The sequence below is a fragment of the Callithrix jacchus genome, chromosome 8, assembly GCF_049354715.1.
Source record: "Callithrix jacchus isolate 240 chromosome 8, calJac240_pri, whole genome shotgun sequence".
Lineage (NCBI taxonomy): Eukaryota > Metazoa > Chordata > Mammalia > Primates > Cebidae > Callithrix > Callithrix jacchus.
Window position 1 is genome coordinate 57,452,315 of NC_133509.1, and position 13,273 is coordinate 57,465,587.

The 13,273-nt window shown below is 41.3% G+C and overlaps 1 protein-coding gene and 1 long non-coding RNA gene across 3 annotated transcripts in view; one reads left to right on the forward strand and one right to left on the reverse strand.

Annotated features, from left to right (window-relative positions):
* Window positions 1-13,273, reverse strand: part of ACIN1 (apoptotic chromatin condensation inducer 1) — a 36,241-nt gene that overhangs the window by 22,718 nt on the left and 250 nt on the right. The window contains 5 exon segments of the mRNA XM_002807207.6: window positions 39-127; window positions 7,815-7,934; window positions 8,354-8,465; window positions 11,517-11,582; window positions 13,028-13,272. Coding sequence (XP_002807253.1) covers window positions 39-127; window positions 7,815-7,934; window positions 8,354-8,465; window positions 11,517-11,582; window positions 13,028-13,272 — 632 coding nt within the window.
* The window catches only part of LOC128928791 (uncharacterized), a 38,542-nt gene continuing 38,213 nt past the window's right edge, over window positions 12,945-13,273 (forward strand). For both annotated transcript variants that reach the window (XR_013521111.1, XR_013521110.1), the window contains exon 1: window positions 12,945-13,212. This is a non-coding gene — a long non-coding RNA (uncharacterized LOC128928791). The remainder of the gene's footprint in view (window positions 13,213-13,273) is intronic.

Consider the following 13,273-nt stretch of genomic DNA (forward strand, 5'->3'; position numbering starts at 1 on the left):
TACTAAAGAGGTAATGCTTTAGGAGGTATCTGAGTTACCTGTCTGACCCTAGATGATCGTCTTTCTCCTTTCCTTGGTTTCTCATCATCAGAGTCACCTTTCTCTTCAGAAACTGAGGAACTTTTTCCTATTGAATGAAAAAGAATCAAGTCAGATTCATGATGGGAAGACTCGTTCATGGCTTTTTAAAATTCAGGCTTTCTAAAATCCAACCAATCATAGCATATGAATATATCAAGACATATCTGTATCAATTTCTTTGACTTCCATGCTAAAGAAAAGACTACATAAAGCCCTAAGGTCAGCGTCTTATTGGTAATTCTTGGTGTGTCTGTCTAGAATATTTTCAACACCTCAAAGCCAATTTACCCATTATAAATAATTCAAATAAATATAAAATAATTTCCAGGGGCTTTAAATTATCTAGCAGGGATGTACAAATACAAAGTATACTTATTTCTACAAAGTCTTGTTACTATGAATAAAGTTTAAGACTTCATTATGTTCTGTATCCATTTTTTTGGATTGTCTATTACTACTACTTTCTAATTTCAACCAAAATATTATGATTAAATTACCAATCTGCACAACAAACTCAAGAAATAAGTACTTAGAGGAATGTTTTTCAGCGCCCTAAAGTTCCTTCGAGCCAACTGGATGGGGTTTCAGAATTGGGTCTTCTCAATTAGGTTTTATGTGTTAGAGCTCAAAGTGAGGTTTTTTTTTTTTTTGAGATGGGAGTCTCGCTCTGTGCCCTGGGCTGGAATGCAGTTATGCAATCTTGCCTCATTGAGACCTCCACTTCCTGGGTTCAAGCCCGCCACCATGCCTGGCTAATTTTTGTGTTTTTAGTAGAGACATGGTTTCGCCCTGTTGGCCAGGCTGGTCTTGAACTCCTGACCTCAAGTGATCTGCCTTTCATGGCCTCCCAAAGTGCTGGAATTACAGGTGTGAGCCACTGCACCCGGCCTAGGCAAAATTTTTTTTGTTTTTTGTTTTTTTTTAAGAAAAAAAGAAGTTCTATTAAAAGAAAGCTTGGAAATGACCAATCTAGGTTATCCTGAACGATAAAACCATGTAAAACTGAAAAAAGTTTCACTCAAATTCCATGAAGGAAGGTTACTGTGCGTGTATCACTTAAGTAATTTGGGTTTCAAATATTTCTTTTTCGACAGGGTTTTGCTCTGTCACTCAGGCTGGAATGCAGTGGCAGGATCATGGCTCACTGCAGCCTCAGCCTCCACAGCTCAAGTAATTCTCCCACCATGGTCTTCCCAAAGTGCTGAGACTAAGGTATAAACCACTGTGCCCAAGTCTCAAATGCTGTGATTGAGAAAAAGGAGGGGCTGGACTAGATGATTTCTAAACTTCCTGCCAGAATTAAAATACTATGTAGAATAGCAATACAAATATCAATGATCTATTTAGTTTAGAAAATAGCACAAAGATAATTATACTCCAGATACTTAATCAGCTAGATTGGGCTCAATTTTAATACACTCTGAAAGGTTTAAATGATCCATAAAATCACATTTTTTTTTTTTTGAGACAGAAAGTCTCACTCTATTGCCCAGGCTGGAGTGCAGTGGTGTGATCTTGGCTCACTCCAACCTCTACCTCCCAGGTTCAAGCAATTCTCCTGCCTTAGCCTCCTGAGTAGCTGGGATTACAGGCAAGTGCCACCATGGCCTGGCTAATTTTTTGTATTTTTAGTACACAGGGTTTCACCATGTTGACCAGGCTGGTCTCAAACTCCTGACCTCAAGTGATCCGCCTGCCTTGGCCTCCCAAAGTGCTGGGATTACAGGTGTGAGCCACTATGCCCTGTCCTCACAAAACCATGTTCTATAGTAATAGAGCAAACAAAGCAGGTGGTGTGCAGCTCTAACCCAAGATCTTCTCTCTTATTTCTAAATCCTTATAATCTAAAATGAACTAGAGGAATGCTTCTGTAATAATAATAATTAAAAAAAAAAAAAAAGACAAAGCCAGGAGCTCAAGACCAGTCTGGCCAACATGGTGAAATCCCACCTCTACTAAAAAAAAAAAAAAAAAAAAAAAAAAAATTAGCTGGGCATGGTGGCTTGCCCCTGTAGCCCCAGATGCTTGGGAGGCTGAGGCAGGAGATTCGCTTGAACCCAGGAGACGAAAGCTGCAGTGAGCTGAGATCACCCCACTGCACTCCAGCCTGGGCAAGTAAGACTCTGTCTACAAAAAAAAAGGCAAATAACTGTTTGAGTTGCGATTTTAAAATTAGTATGTACAAGCAAAAGAGCCTCTTTCTCTACCTACTGTGAACTATATACTATTCTACTAGATTATAACTTTTTTTTTTTTTTGAGACAGAGTTTCACTGTTGTTACCCAGACTGGAATGCAATAGCTCGATCTCAGCTCACCGCAACCTCCGCCTCCTGGGTTCAAGCAATTCTCCTGCCTCAGCCTCCCAAGTAGCTGGGACTACAGGCGTGCATCACCACGCCCGGCTAATTTTTAGTAGAGATGGGGTTTCACCTTGTTGACCAGGATGGTCTCGATCTCTTGACCTCGTGATCCACCTGCCTTGGCCTCCCAAAGTGCTGGGATTATAGGTGTGAGCCACCGCGCCCGGCCAACTTTTTTTTTTTTTTCAGACAGAGTTTCCCTCTTGTTGCCCAGGCTGGAGTGCAATGGTGTCTTCTCAGCTTACTGCAACCTTCAGCTCTTGGGTTCTAGAGATTCTCCTGCCTCAGCCTCCCAAGCAGCTGGGATTACAGGCACACTCCCAGCTAATTTTGTATATATATATATTTTTTTTGAGACCGAGTTTTGCTCTTGTTACCCAGGCTGGACTGCAATGGCGCGATATTGGCTCACCGCAACCTCTGCCTCCTGGGTTCAGGCAATTCTCCTGCCTCAGCCTCCCGAGTAGCTGGGATTACAGGCACACGCCACCATGCCCAGCTAATTTTTTGTATTTTCAGTAGAGACAGGGGTTTCACCATGTTGGCCAGGCTGGCCTCGAACTCCTGATCTCAAGTGATCTGCCTGTCTCAACCTCCTAAAATGCTGGGATTACAAGCATGAGCCACTGCGCCCGGCCATAATGTTATTTTTGATACTATAAAAGTGCAGTGATAGGATTTCTGGATGATTACTCCTCTGGAAGCACTCTTAGTAAGTCATCAAAGAGATCTGGAGAAATGAGCAGGACTGTTCAGAAAGTTTCAGTCATTACTGTTTTACAATAAAAGTGAAAACTGGAGGGGCCTCAGACATGAAAGAAGAAATTAGCGATGCAAAATATAAACAAAAAATTAGGAATCTCTTTCTGGTTCTTTGGAAAGAGCTGATGAGACACAGGCAAACTCCAGGGAAAGGTGATACCTTCCATTATAAGCACATGGTCACACTTAGTGTCTTAGGCCAGATGTTAGTAACAAGTGTAGACAGTGAGCACTTTAGCTAAGGGTAGAGCCAATACTGATAACATGCTAATAATTAATGTATTTCAGGATTTGAAAAACAAGTTAGGGTACATATGAGATTTCCAAGAGTCTAAAGCCAGAAGTCTTCAGAGAGAGGAAAAGGTAGTTGCTAGACAATGCAGGATATATTAAAGTGCAGAATGTTTAAGGGTTATAGAGGGAACAGTTCTTCATCCTAGAAAACAAATTCCTGGGCAGGATTTGTGGGACCAAACTTAGGTAGCCAGAGATGGAAGAAAAGCCTGTGGCTAAAAGGTAACCTTAGGTATGAATAAGCATCAGGAATTAAGAGAATACAGACCTGGAAACAACGCCAAACCTAAATCTGACTCACGTTAGACCTATATTTAAGCTATCTAGCATTTCTCTAGAATTTTGGCATCCAGGTTTTAATATGGAGAAAAAGAAATGAGGGACATACTCTATAAACCAAAGGCTGACTAAGGTCACCATTGTTAAAGAATCAATATTCTGAATATCCATTTTTAAATGTATTTTCTTAGTTTGAGCTCTTTTTGGAAAAATTAAGGACAGTAAGAATTTCTGTACATACAGTCATGATATAGAAGCAAATCTAGACAACTTCTGACTATGGTAGGTGGATAATGAGTTCCAACACCTTAGAAGAATCTGAAGAAAGTGATGGAGACATAAGTCAAGAGGGAAAGTCAGACAAGATTTTATAAACCAATTTTTTCTTTGAGACAAGATTTCACTCTGTCGTCTGCCTCTTTGACCTCTGGGGCCCAAGCAATCTACCCACCTCAGCTCCTGAGTAGCTGGGACCACAGGCATGTGCCATTACAGTCAGCTAATTTTTTTCTATTTTTTTTGGTACAGATAGAACTTGCTATGTTGCTCAGGCCAAGTCTCGAACTCCTGGGTGACCCTCCTACCTCAGCCTCCCAAAGTGCTAGGATTACAGGCATGAGCCATCACACTTGGGCAAACCAATTCTTCCTTCCTTTTTGGGATTTTGCCCATAGCACATAAACAGGAGGATGCTGGAATATAAACCAAAGATCTTGATAAATTATAACACAGAAAAACTCTTCCTTCAGTTAGTCATTCATAAAATGAATTGGTCAACAGAACCACTCAGGAAGAGTCCCAGGACTCCCATTTCTTAAGATTCTTCGGGTAGAGCCCAGGAATCCATATTCTTAAACATGCTAATGTTTTTTTTTGTTTTGTTTTGTTTTTTGAGATGGAGTCTTGCTGTCACCTGGCTAGAATGCATTGGCATGATCTTGGCCCACTGCAACCTCCACCTCTGGGTTCAAGCGATTCTCCTGCCTCAGCCTCCCAAGTAGCTGGGAATAAAGATGTGTACCATCATACCCAGATAATTTTTGTATTTTTAGTAGAGACAGGGTTTCACCATGTTGGCCAGGATGGTCTCCATCTCTTGACCTCGTGATCTGCCTGCCTAGGCCTCCCAAAGTGCTGGGGGTACAGGCGTGCACCACTGTGGCTGGCCTAAACAAAGCAAACCAAAACCAAACCAAAACAAAAAAACCCCTCAGGTGCCACTAGAATTCAGAAAAATGTTAGCAGAAAACTTTAATTAAAATTTGTTATTCAAGAGAGAATCCCAGAACACCCAAAGCCAACAAATAAGCTGCCATTGATTGCAATGGCATACAGCAGACTGAGATTCTACACTTGGAAGAGTCTGATTTCTGGGCAAACACTAGGGTTAATGCTGATTCAACTAAGCACTGCTAGAACTCCAAACTGCCACTCCATTCAGGACCTTAACTAAATTTTGTATGAAATCTATAATGAGATTTTTAGCTAAGCCAAGATCAGAAGCAGGAAAGTTTACGGTATAAAAGACACTGAAGAGCATTTAAGGCAATTATTAGCAGTACTCTACAATTTACTACATTCATGCTTTCCAATTTATTTTTCACCTTTTATTTTTTTAACCTCTGGGTTTTTTTTTTCTCCATCAATTATTAGCTATGGGCGGGGTCTTACTATTGGCAGGATCTTACTGATGACAGAAAGCACTGAAAAGATTGGCTACCTCTACTCTCTCTCAATCTTTGCTTTTGAAATCCATTTCAGAAATCATTCCTCATTTTCATTTCAAATTATATTAAGAACTGAGAGACTCTCTTTTTTTAAAGAAAGGTCTTTATCAAATCATGGTCCTATTAAGAATTTTCAATAGTTCACCCATTACCTATAGAATTAAAAAAAAAAAAACAACTCATACTTATTGGCCTGGCATTTAAAACCCTCTGTATATCACCCTAATCTACCTTTTACCTTGTTTTGCTATTCTCGAATGTGAATACTCTCCTCTGGCTAGATTAGTCTACCTTTCCTTTAAAAATACCACATTCATTCCTATCTCTCTGCCTTTGTTCCTTCCTAAAAATATGTTCTATCTTTGCCGATTTAATCCCTAACCATTTCTAAGGCTCAGCTCAAATCCTATACCTTCTTATGAAGCTTTCTCTAATCACTCTAGTCCTCAGTGCTCTTCCACTCTTTTGGGTCCCTGTATCTGTATCATTACATGATGTACTATCTTCTATTGTTTATGTGCAATTGTTCTCTCTTCCTAACAGATTTTATGCTGTGCTAACTCCCCACATACTCTCACACAGAGGTATGTATGTAGTAGAAATTCAATAAATATTTTTGAGTTTTATTTGAGAAGAAAAACTGACAATTAATTTTAGAAAAGCTTTCTCTTTCCTCTAGGCTTTAAAATCAGGAAGGAAAGAGCACAAAGAGCAAAGTGGATCAACTGAGGGTCTACTACTCTCATATTTCAGGAGAAAAGAGCCCCTAAGGAACTTAGTAATTCCAAAGTATTGGTCAGTATTTTCTTACTAAAAGGTTTTTAAAAATGTCCTTCTAAGACTAGGATAAAAAAAAAACAAAAAACAAAAAAACAGGGACTGAGTAAAATAGGAGCTTAAAATTAGACTCAAAGGCTCTCTATTTTCTCTAGGCTTTTGGAAAATTTCTTTCCCGCCATTAAATATCTTCTAAAAAATATATTTTCATGAAGGAATTCTAATACTACTCAGCCTTTTGATTAAAATCAAGTGTAGTCCATGAAGGAATTCTATATATTAATCAGAAGGGCTGGAAACTTCCACACATCCTAAACACACTGATTACAGTGGATTCCCCCTCCCGCACTAGCATTAGTAATTACTCAAAATACTTTTTAAGTTATGCATTGGTTTAACATATCTACTAACAACACATGTTTTATATACATGTTAAGTATCCCTTTTCCAAAATGCTTGACAAATGTTTTGGATTTTTGAATATTTGCATTATACTGATTCAGCATCCCTAATTTGAAAATCCAAAATCTGAAATGCTCTGATGAGCATATTTCCTTTGAGTGTCATGTGAATGCTCAAAAAGTTTTGGGTCTTCAGATTAGGCATGCTCAACCTGTACATGTTCTCCTCAAAGTACACTGACTTAGGTAGTTCCCAAAAGACAAAGGCTATATTTATAGACTTTTGCTTGAGATACTAAGCAAAATTGAGGGCTTATTATCATCATCATATATACTTTTCGAGATGGAGTCTCGCTCTCTTGCTCGTGCTGCCACCATGCCTGGCTAATTTTTGTTATTTTTAATAGAGACAGGGTTTCGCCATGCTGACCAGGCTGGTCTCGAACTCCTGATCTCAGGTGAGCCACCTGCCTTGGCCTCCCAAAGTGTTGAGATTACAGGTGTGAGCCACTGCTCCTGGGTGCTTAATATTTTTTATAATGTGAAGAAATTAATCTTGCCTGAACCAATGTCATATACTAGGTTGGAGCTCCCTATTATAATATGCTCACATAATACTCTGCATTATCTTGCACAGTAACCAATACAACTGTTAACTAATGCCCATCTCCTCACTAGACTAAGTTTCTTGGGGCTTAGACTTGTTTCTTTCTTTACTATATTCCTAGTGTCTAGCATGTGCCTGGTATACAGGTACATAATAAAAATTTGATTAAACCACAGCAGATGCCCAATTCGGACATGAGTGAATGTGTTAACACATAATATATACAACTGGTGAAGAGATGAAAGAGTTGACGTTGCCAAATTCAGAGGCAGAAGAGTTGAAGAGGTATAGACAAAGAAGAAAAATCATACTGCTTTGTAAACACTGAGAAAGTAACACAATATATGGGTGAAAGCAGATTTCAAAAAGAGCATAATTTCCATGAGAAATAGATGTCAAATATTAACGTCACAGAATTTCCCTGGGACTTGCATGGAGGCTTAGCATGAAAGGAGGTGTAACTACCTCCCCCCACCAACTACGCAGGATTGACAAAACAGCGCAGTGGGGAGGGAGATACGTACTGGGCGAATGTCTGCTGAGCTCCAGCTCTGGTCTCTCCAGGCTGCTCTGAAAGTCAGGAGGCAGCAGGGAAGCCACTCCCTCAGGATGGATCATCTCGTCCTCCGACTCAGCTGAAGCTTCTGCAAAGTACAGATTGGGTCGGGGCAGGGAGGGAGTGAAGGACTCAGCATGTAGGAATATGTAGAGGAGTGAAGGAGGTCAGGCAAAGTCATAGATACAGAGATACATACCAAAAAGAGCACTGTATACAAAGAAAAAAACTCCCTGGGATTCAGCTCTACTTCATCTAAATGGTAGCTTAATTTACTTATAACTCTTCCTGTTGGCAGAAATCCTCTTCTAACAAGACAGTCAAATTAAGTGTCCTCTTCCCTGACAAAAAGTTAAATAGTAAATCACTTGGCTTCATGGGCTACAAAAGCAAGTAAGTAGCAGTCTCAGCCTCACTTATTTGTGAAATCACCTAGTTAGGCCTATCTGCTTGGTGACAGGGATAAGAATGACGAACTCTTTGTTAAAAGTGACAATCTGGGCTTACCTTCAAGTTCTGCAGCTTCTCGAGCTTCACGTTCCAGACGCTGCCTAAGTAGCTCCTGCTGCTTTTCCAGATACTGTTTTATGAAACTGTTCTGGCTCATTTCCTCACCAATCTGTGTAGAGAAAATGAAAAAAGAGGGTCTAGGAAAACAAAGTAGGAAAATGCAAAGGAGAAACTTCCATGGAGCAAAGGTCTACTCCTTATACTTGGAACCAAGAAAGGTAACTAAAATGCTGAAGGGCTCTTTTCTAAGTTAGTTCTACACTGAGGAACAGAATAGCCTTCAGTCACAAAAATAAAGGGCAAAAAGAACTGCACATAATTTTTTGTTTCAAATATTCAGTTCCCAAGTAGCGATATTGGTATACAAATAACTTTTAAAAAATGTATTTTTTCTGAGAACTTGTCTCACTCTGTTGCCCAGGCTGTAGTGCAGTGGCATGATCTCAGCTTACGGCAACCTCTGCCTCATGAGTGGCTGGGATTATAGGTGTGCACCACCACACCTGCAAGGTTTCACCATGTTGGACCAGGCTGGTCTCAAACTCCTGACCTCAAGTGATCCACCCACCTCGGCCTCCCAAAGTGCTGGCATAGAGGCATGAACCACTGAGCCCAGCCACAAATAACCTTAAAAAAATTCAGCCGGGTGCGGTGGCTCACGCGGTCAGGAGATCGAGACCATCCTGGTCAAGAAGGTGAAACCCCATCTCTACTAAAAATACAAAAATTAGCTGGGCACGATGGTGTGCACCTGTAGTTCCAGCTACTCGGGAGGCTGAGGCAGGAGAACTGCTTGAACCCAGAAGGCAGAGGTTGCAGTGAGTCAAGATTGCGCCATTGCACTCCAGCGTGGGTAACGAGTGAAACTCGGTCTCAAAAAAAATAAAAATAAAAATAAAAAATAAAATAAAATTCTGGTAATTATACCTTTTAGGCTAAATTCCTAGATAATGTGGCATATTACCTAAAGGTAATCTAAAATTTTCTTTCGGTAGTATCAAGACTGAAGCATGGTGGCTCACATCTGTAATCCCAGTTCTTTGGGAGGCTGAAGTGGGAAGACTGCTTGAGCTCAGGAGTTCGAGACCAGCTTCAGCAATGTAGCAAAACTCGTCTCCACAAAGAATACAAAGAGCTGGGCATATGGTGGTGTGAGTTTGTCATCCTGGCTATTCAGGAGGTGGTGGTTGTAGTAAGCTGAGATTGTGCCACTGCACTTCAGCCTGGGTTAAAGGCAAGACTCTATCTCAAGAAAAAAAAAAAGCCAGTTCCTCCAAAAGATCAATCATTACCTACTCAGAAAACTTTTTTTTTTTTGAGACAGAGTATCACTCTGTCACTCAGGCTGGAGTGCAATGGCGTGATCTCAGCTCATTGCAACCGCTGCTTTCCGTGTTCAAGCCATTCTCCTGCCTCAGGCTCCCATGCAGCTGGGATTACGGATGTGTGCCACTACACCTGGCTAGCTTTGTATTTTTAGTAGAGATGGGGTTTCACCATGTTGGCCAGGCTGGTCTCAAACTCCTGACAACAGGTGATCTGCCTGCCTTAACCTCCCAAAGTGCTGGGATTACAGGCATGAACCACCACACCTGACCTCCTATCCAGGAAATACTTTATCAAACATCTTCAAAATTCAAGTATAGTATTTAAAAGTATGAAATCAATAGACTATGAAAAGGGTTATCCATTTAGCATTTAGACAAAGTTATAACTCCATTTTCTCTGGGTGAAAGAAAATCCTTGGTAACAGAGGCTTACGCCTTTCCTACTTTTTTTTCTGTAATACAGATTCCCATGTCGTTCTTCTGACCTTCAGCCTTCCCTTCACAAGTTCTCCTCCTTAAAACCTTCTTACTTAGCAAGTCCTATTAGAACTCCCTAAAAAGCAAAAAAACCTTAATATTTTCTGTTATTAGTCATGTTTCCTAAACATAGTAAATGTTTATTTTCACCTAAAGTAGAAATGAGTCTCTTGGTACTCAATGGGCATTGCTGAAAGGTGGGTTGCATGTATTACAGAATAGGCATGTTTGCTGCAAAACCCCTATCTTAATAAAAAGGAAAGCTTCAAAGACTAAAATGCAATGGGTAAAAGGAATACAATTAAGCTGATTAACTTACGCAGTTTCTTATGCTTGTTAAAGTACTTAACTGAACCTCTAAAAGCTGTCTAGATTATGATACTTACAGCTTAATGAGGTGATGGTAACAAGGGAGTGGGAAGGCTCTCTTGTTCTCCACAGTATCCTGGGACTTCATCTAGTACTGAGGCTGCACACCATTGCTTTAACAAAGATCTGGATTTTTCCTAAGTATATACACATTATGAGGGGATTTTTAAAAGCTGAAAGAAACCTTAAGAGACTGTGCAGCCTAAGAATTTTTGGTTTTTAACTGTGAAATAATTTATTTAAAAGAAATCTCATGCAGAGACTCAAAATTTAAAGCAGATAAAAGTATATCTAAGAGAAGAGTATGAGCCTTGCTTACTTGGGAAGAAGGTATTTCCTGTAGAAAGCCCCTCCTAAAGCAGCTCCACAAAGCCCCAACAGAGCAGTTATAAACCCATGGGCTTAGTCTGACTTTTTCTCGTATTACAGATGAGGAAATGGAGAAAACCAAGGCCTCCAAAGGTTAAGTTTCTTATCCTAAGTAATGGAGTTATTAGTAATGTTTATCAGTAAGTGCATTGAGTTAGTTAACACTAGCAATGGTGGGTGACTTACAAAGGATTGAACCCTTGGAAAATCTATGTCAACCAGAGTTCTTAATCAGCAAGTATTTCTCTACACAGCCCTATTGGTGGTCTACTTCATATCTGTATTCAAAGGTATCAACTACCTTTCCCAAATTTATGACAGATATATGACTTCAGATCTCTGTACTACACTTAATTAATGGAAGCCACATGTTTCTGCACATACCATTTCAATTACTATAAATTAACTAATAGCTCCTCTGATTCTGTTCTTTACTCCAAGCCCTTGTACATAATTGGGTTGATTAGAATTCAACTGCCCTGGTTTGAGACATTTCTGACCAAGGGAGCTTAGGAAAATAGTGGTGAGGAGTTAAGCACTAAATACACAACACCATGTTCTTCCATGTGTCTGTATATCCAAAGAGCCCACTTCATTGAATGAACCTTCTTTCTCACCTGGGAATTTGGCTGGAATGCAGCATGGGGTGTTGAGTGTTTCTGTAAATTTTCTAGCATTAGAGCCTGGTATAGAGAAGGGTAAAAGTCAGAAATGAGGAGGAAAAATGAGAAAAACAAACCCCCACCCCTACCACAACCTCTTAATTAAATGCAATGGCTTAAATTCACACAATTAAACTGTATTCCTTTTCCAGGGACCTGAAATCCCTTTACTATCACTGCTCTCATTCATCTCCAGAAGACCCTTAAAGGTAGCCATGGATACTGCGACTAAATGAACAGATATAAAATGCAGGCACACAGAATCAGTGACCTGGCTATGTCATAAAATCAGTAACAGAACCAGTATTACAATCCCTATTATCTTCTGCACTTTTGCCAAGTGCCCCTTCTAAATCTGACCGTGCAGGTAAAATTACTTAAAATAATCAAACCAGTTTTAAATATGCGGAACCAACCAGCAGCCACGGGGCTCCTGGTTTTTGCCTGACGTTATTATTTGGTCAAAGAGTTATCCAGGACTAGAGTCAACTTGTATAATTTCCAGCAGAGTGGCACCTAGATTTATCAAATTTATAAAATTTCCAAAGAAAAGGCTACAGAAAAAAATGACCACAGACCCTGTAAACTGTGGTCTAACCTAATCTATACGTAAATATACACACACTCCCACCCCCACCAGCTTCTAGTATAAGCAACGGTCTGCCAACTCAACCCTTGAGCCAACCCAGCCCTCATCTGCACTACCTGCCACGTATCCTACTGAACTCTAATTAAAAACCAAAACATCCTCATCTTACCTTCTTTGAAACCAAACCTAAATAAACGAATCGATCTACACCTACCTCATGACAATCCCACCTTAATCTCAAACCGATTCAAAATCCCCAATATACATATCAACCCGCCTCACCTCTCTCACCGATATTCAACAAACTCTTAACCACCCAAATTGCCGCTGGATGCCCTATAAATTAGACACCTCTCATCAAGTCCCTTCAAATAAAGGTCTCTCTTCATCTCACCTCCTCATCTAATCGAGCAGACATTTTACCCTACCCCAAACCTATTGCTGCGGATACCGATACCAACCCCATCCACCCCTCCGCGCAACTATGCCCCTAACTCCGACCCAGCCCAACTCGCCCCCCTCAGGCCAGCAACGCCGGAGGTTGTAGTGGGATTTAACTCCTTCTGCAGCGCATGCGCCGAAACCACAGACACAAACAAGGAGGGGGTGGGGGAAGGAGGAAGGAGCTTAAGACACTCCTGGAGAGTAGTGCACACACTCCCATTTTGGGCTCGCGCTGCTGCCGTTAAGGCGGGAACCGGCGCGATCTCCATTCCAGCGCAAACCTCACCAACCACCGTGCGCGCGGATCCAGAGGCTCGCGCTGGCGGCCTGAGCGAGCTCGCGCCGAGCCCGGATACTGCGCCTGCGCCGCGACAGAGACTCGTCTCTACCGGGTCCGCTCTCCTCCGACACCCCAGCAACGCCGACTCCTTACCCCTTTGAGCCGCTTGACCAGGGCACTCTTCTGCCCGCTCTTGGCTAGGCCTCGCTGCTCCAGTGCGGCCTTCAGGTCGGTCACCCGCAGCGCCTGAAGAGGCTTCCCGTCCAGAGTCACCTCCTCCAGCTCCGCCATCTTGCGTGAGGTACTCGGGTCCGTCCCGACGGCTTCGGGCATCTTCGGTAATTTCCGCCAACGCCCTTCGAACGTACCGGGGTGACCCCGCCCACTGCCGTACTCTAC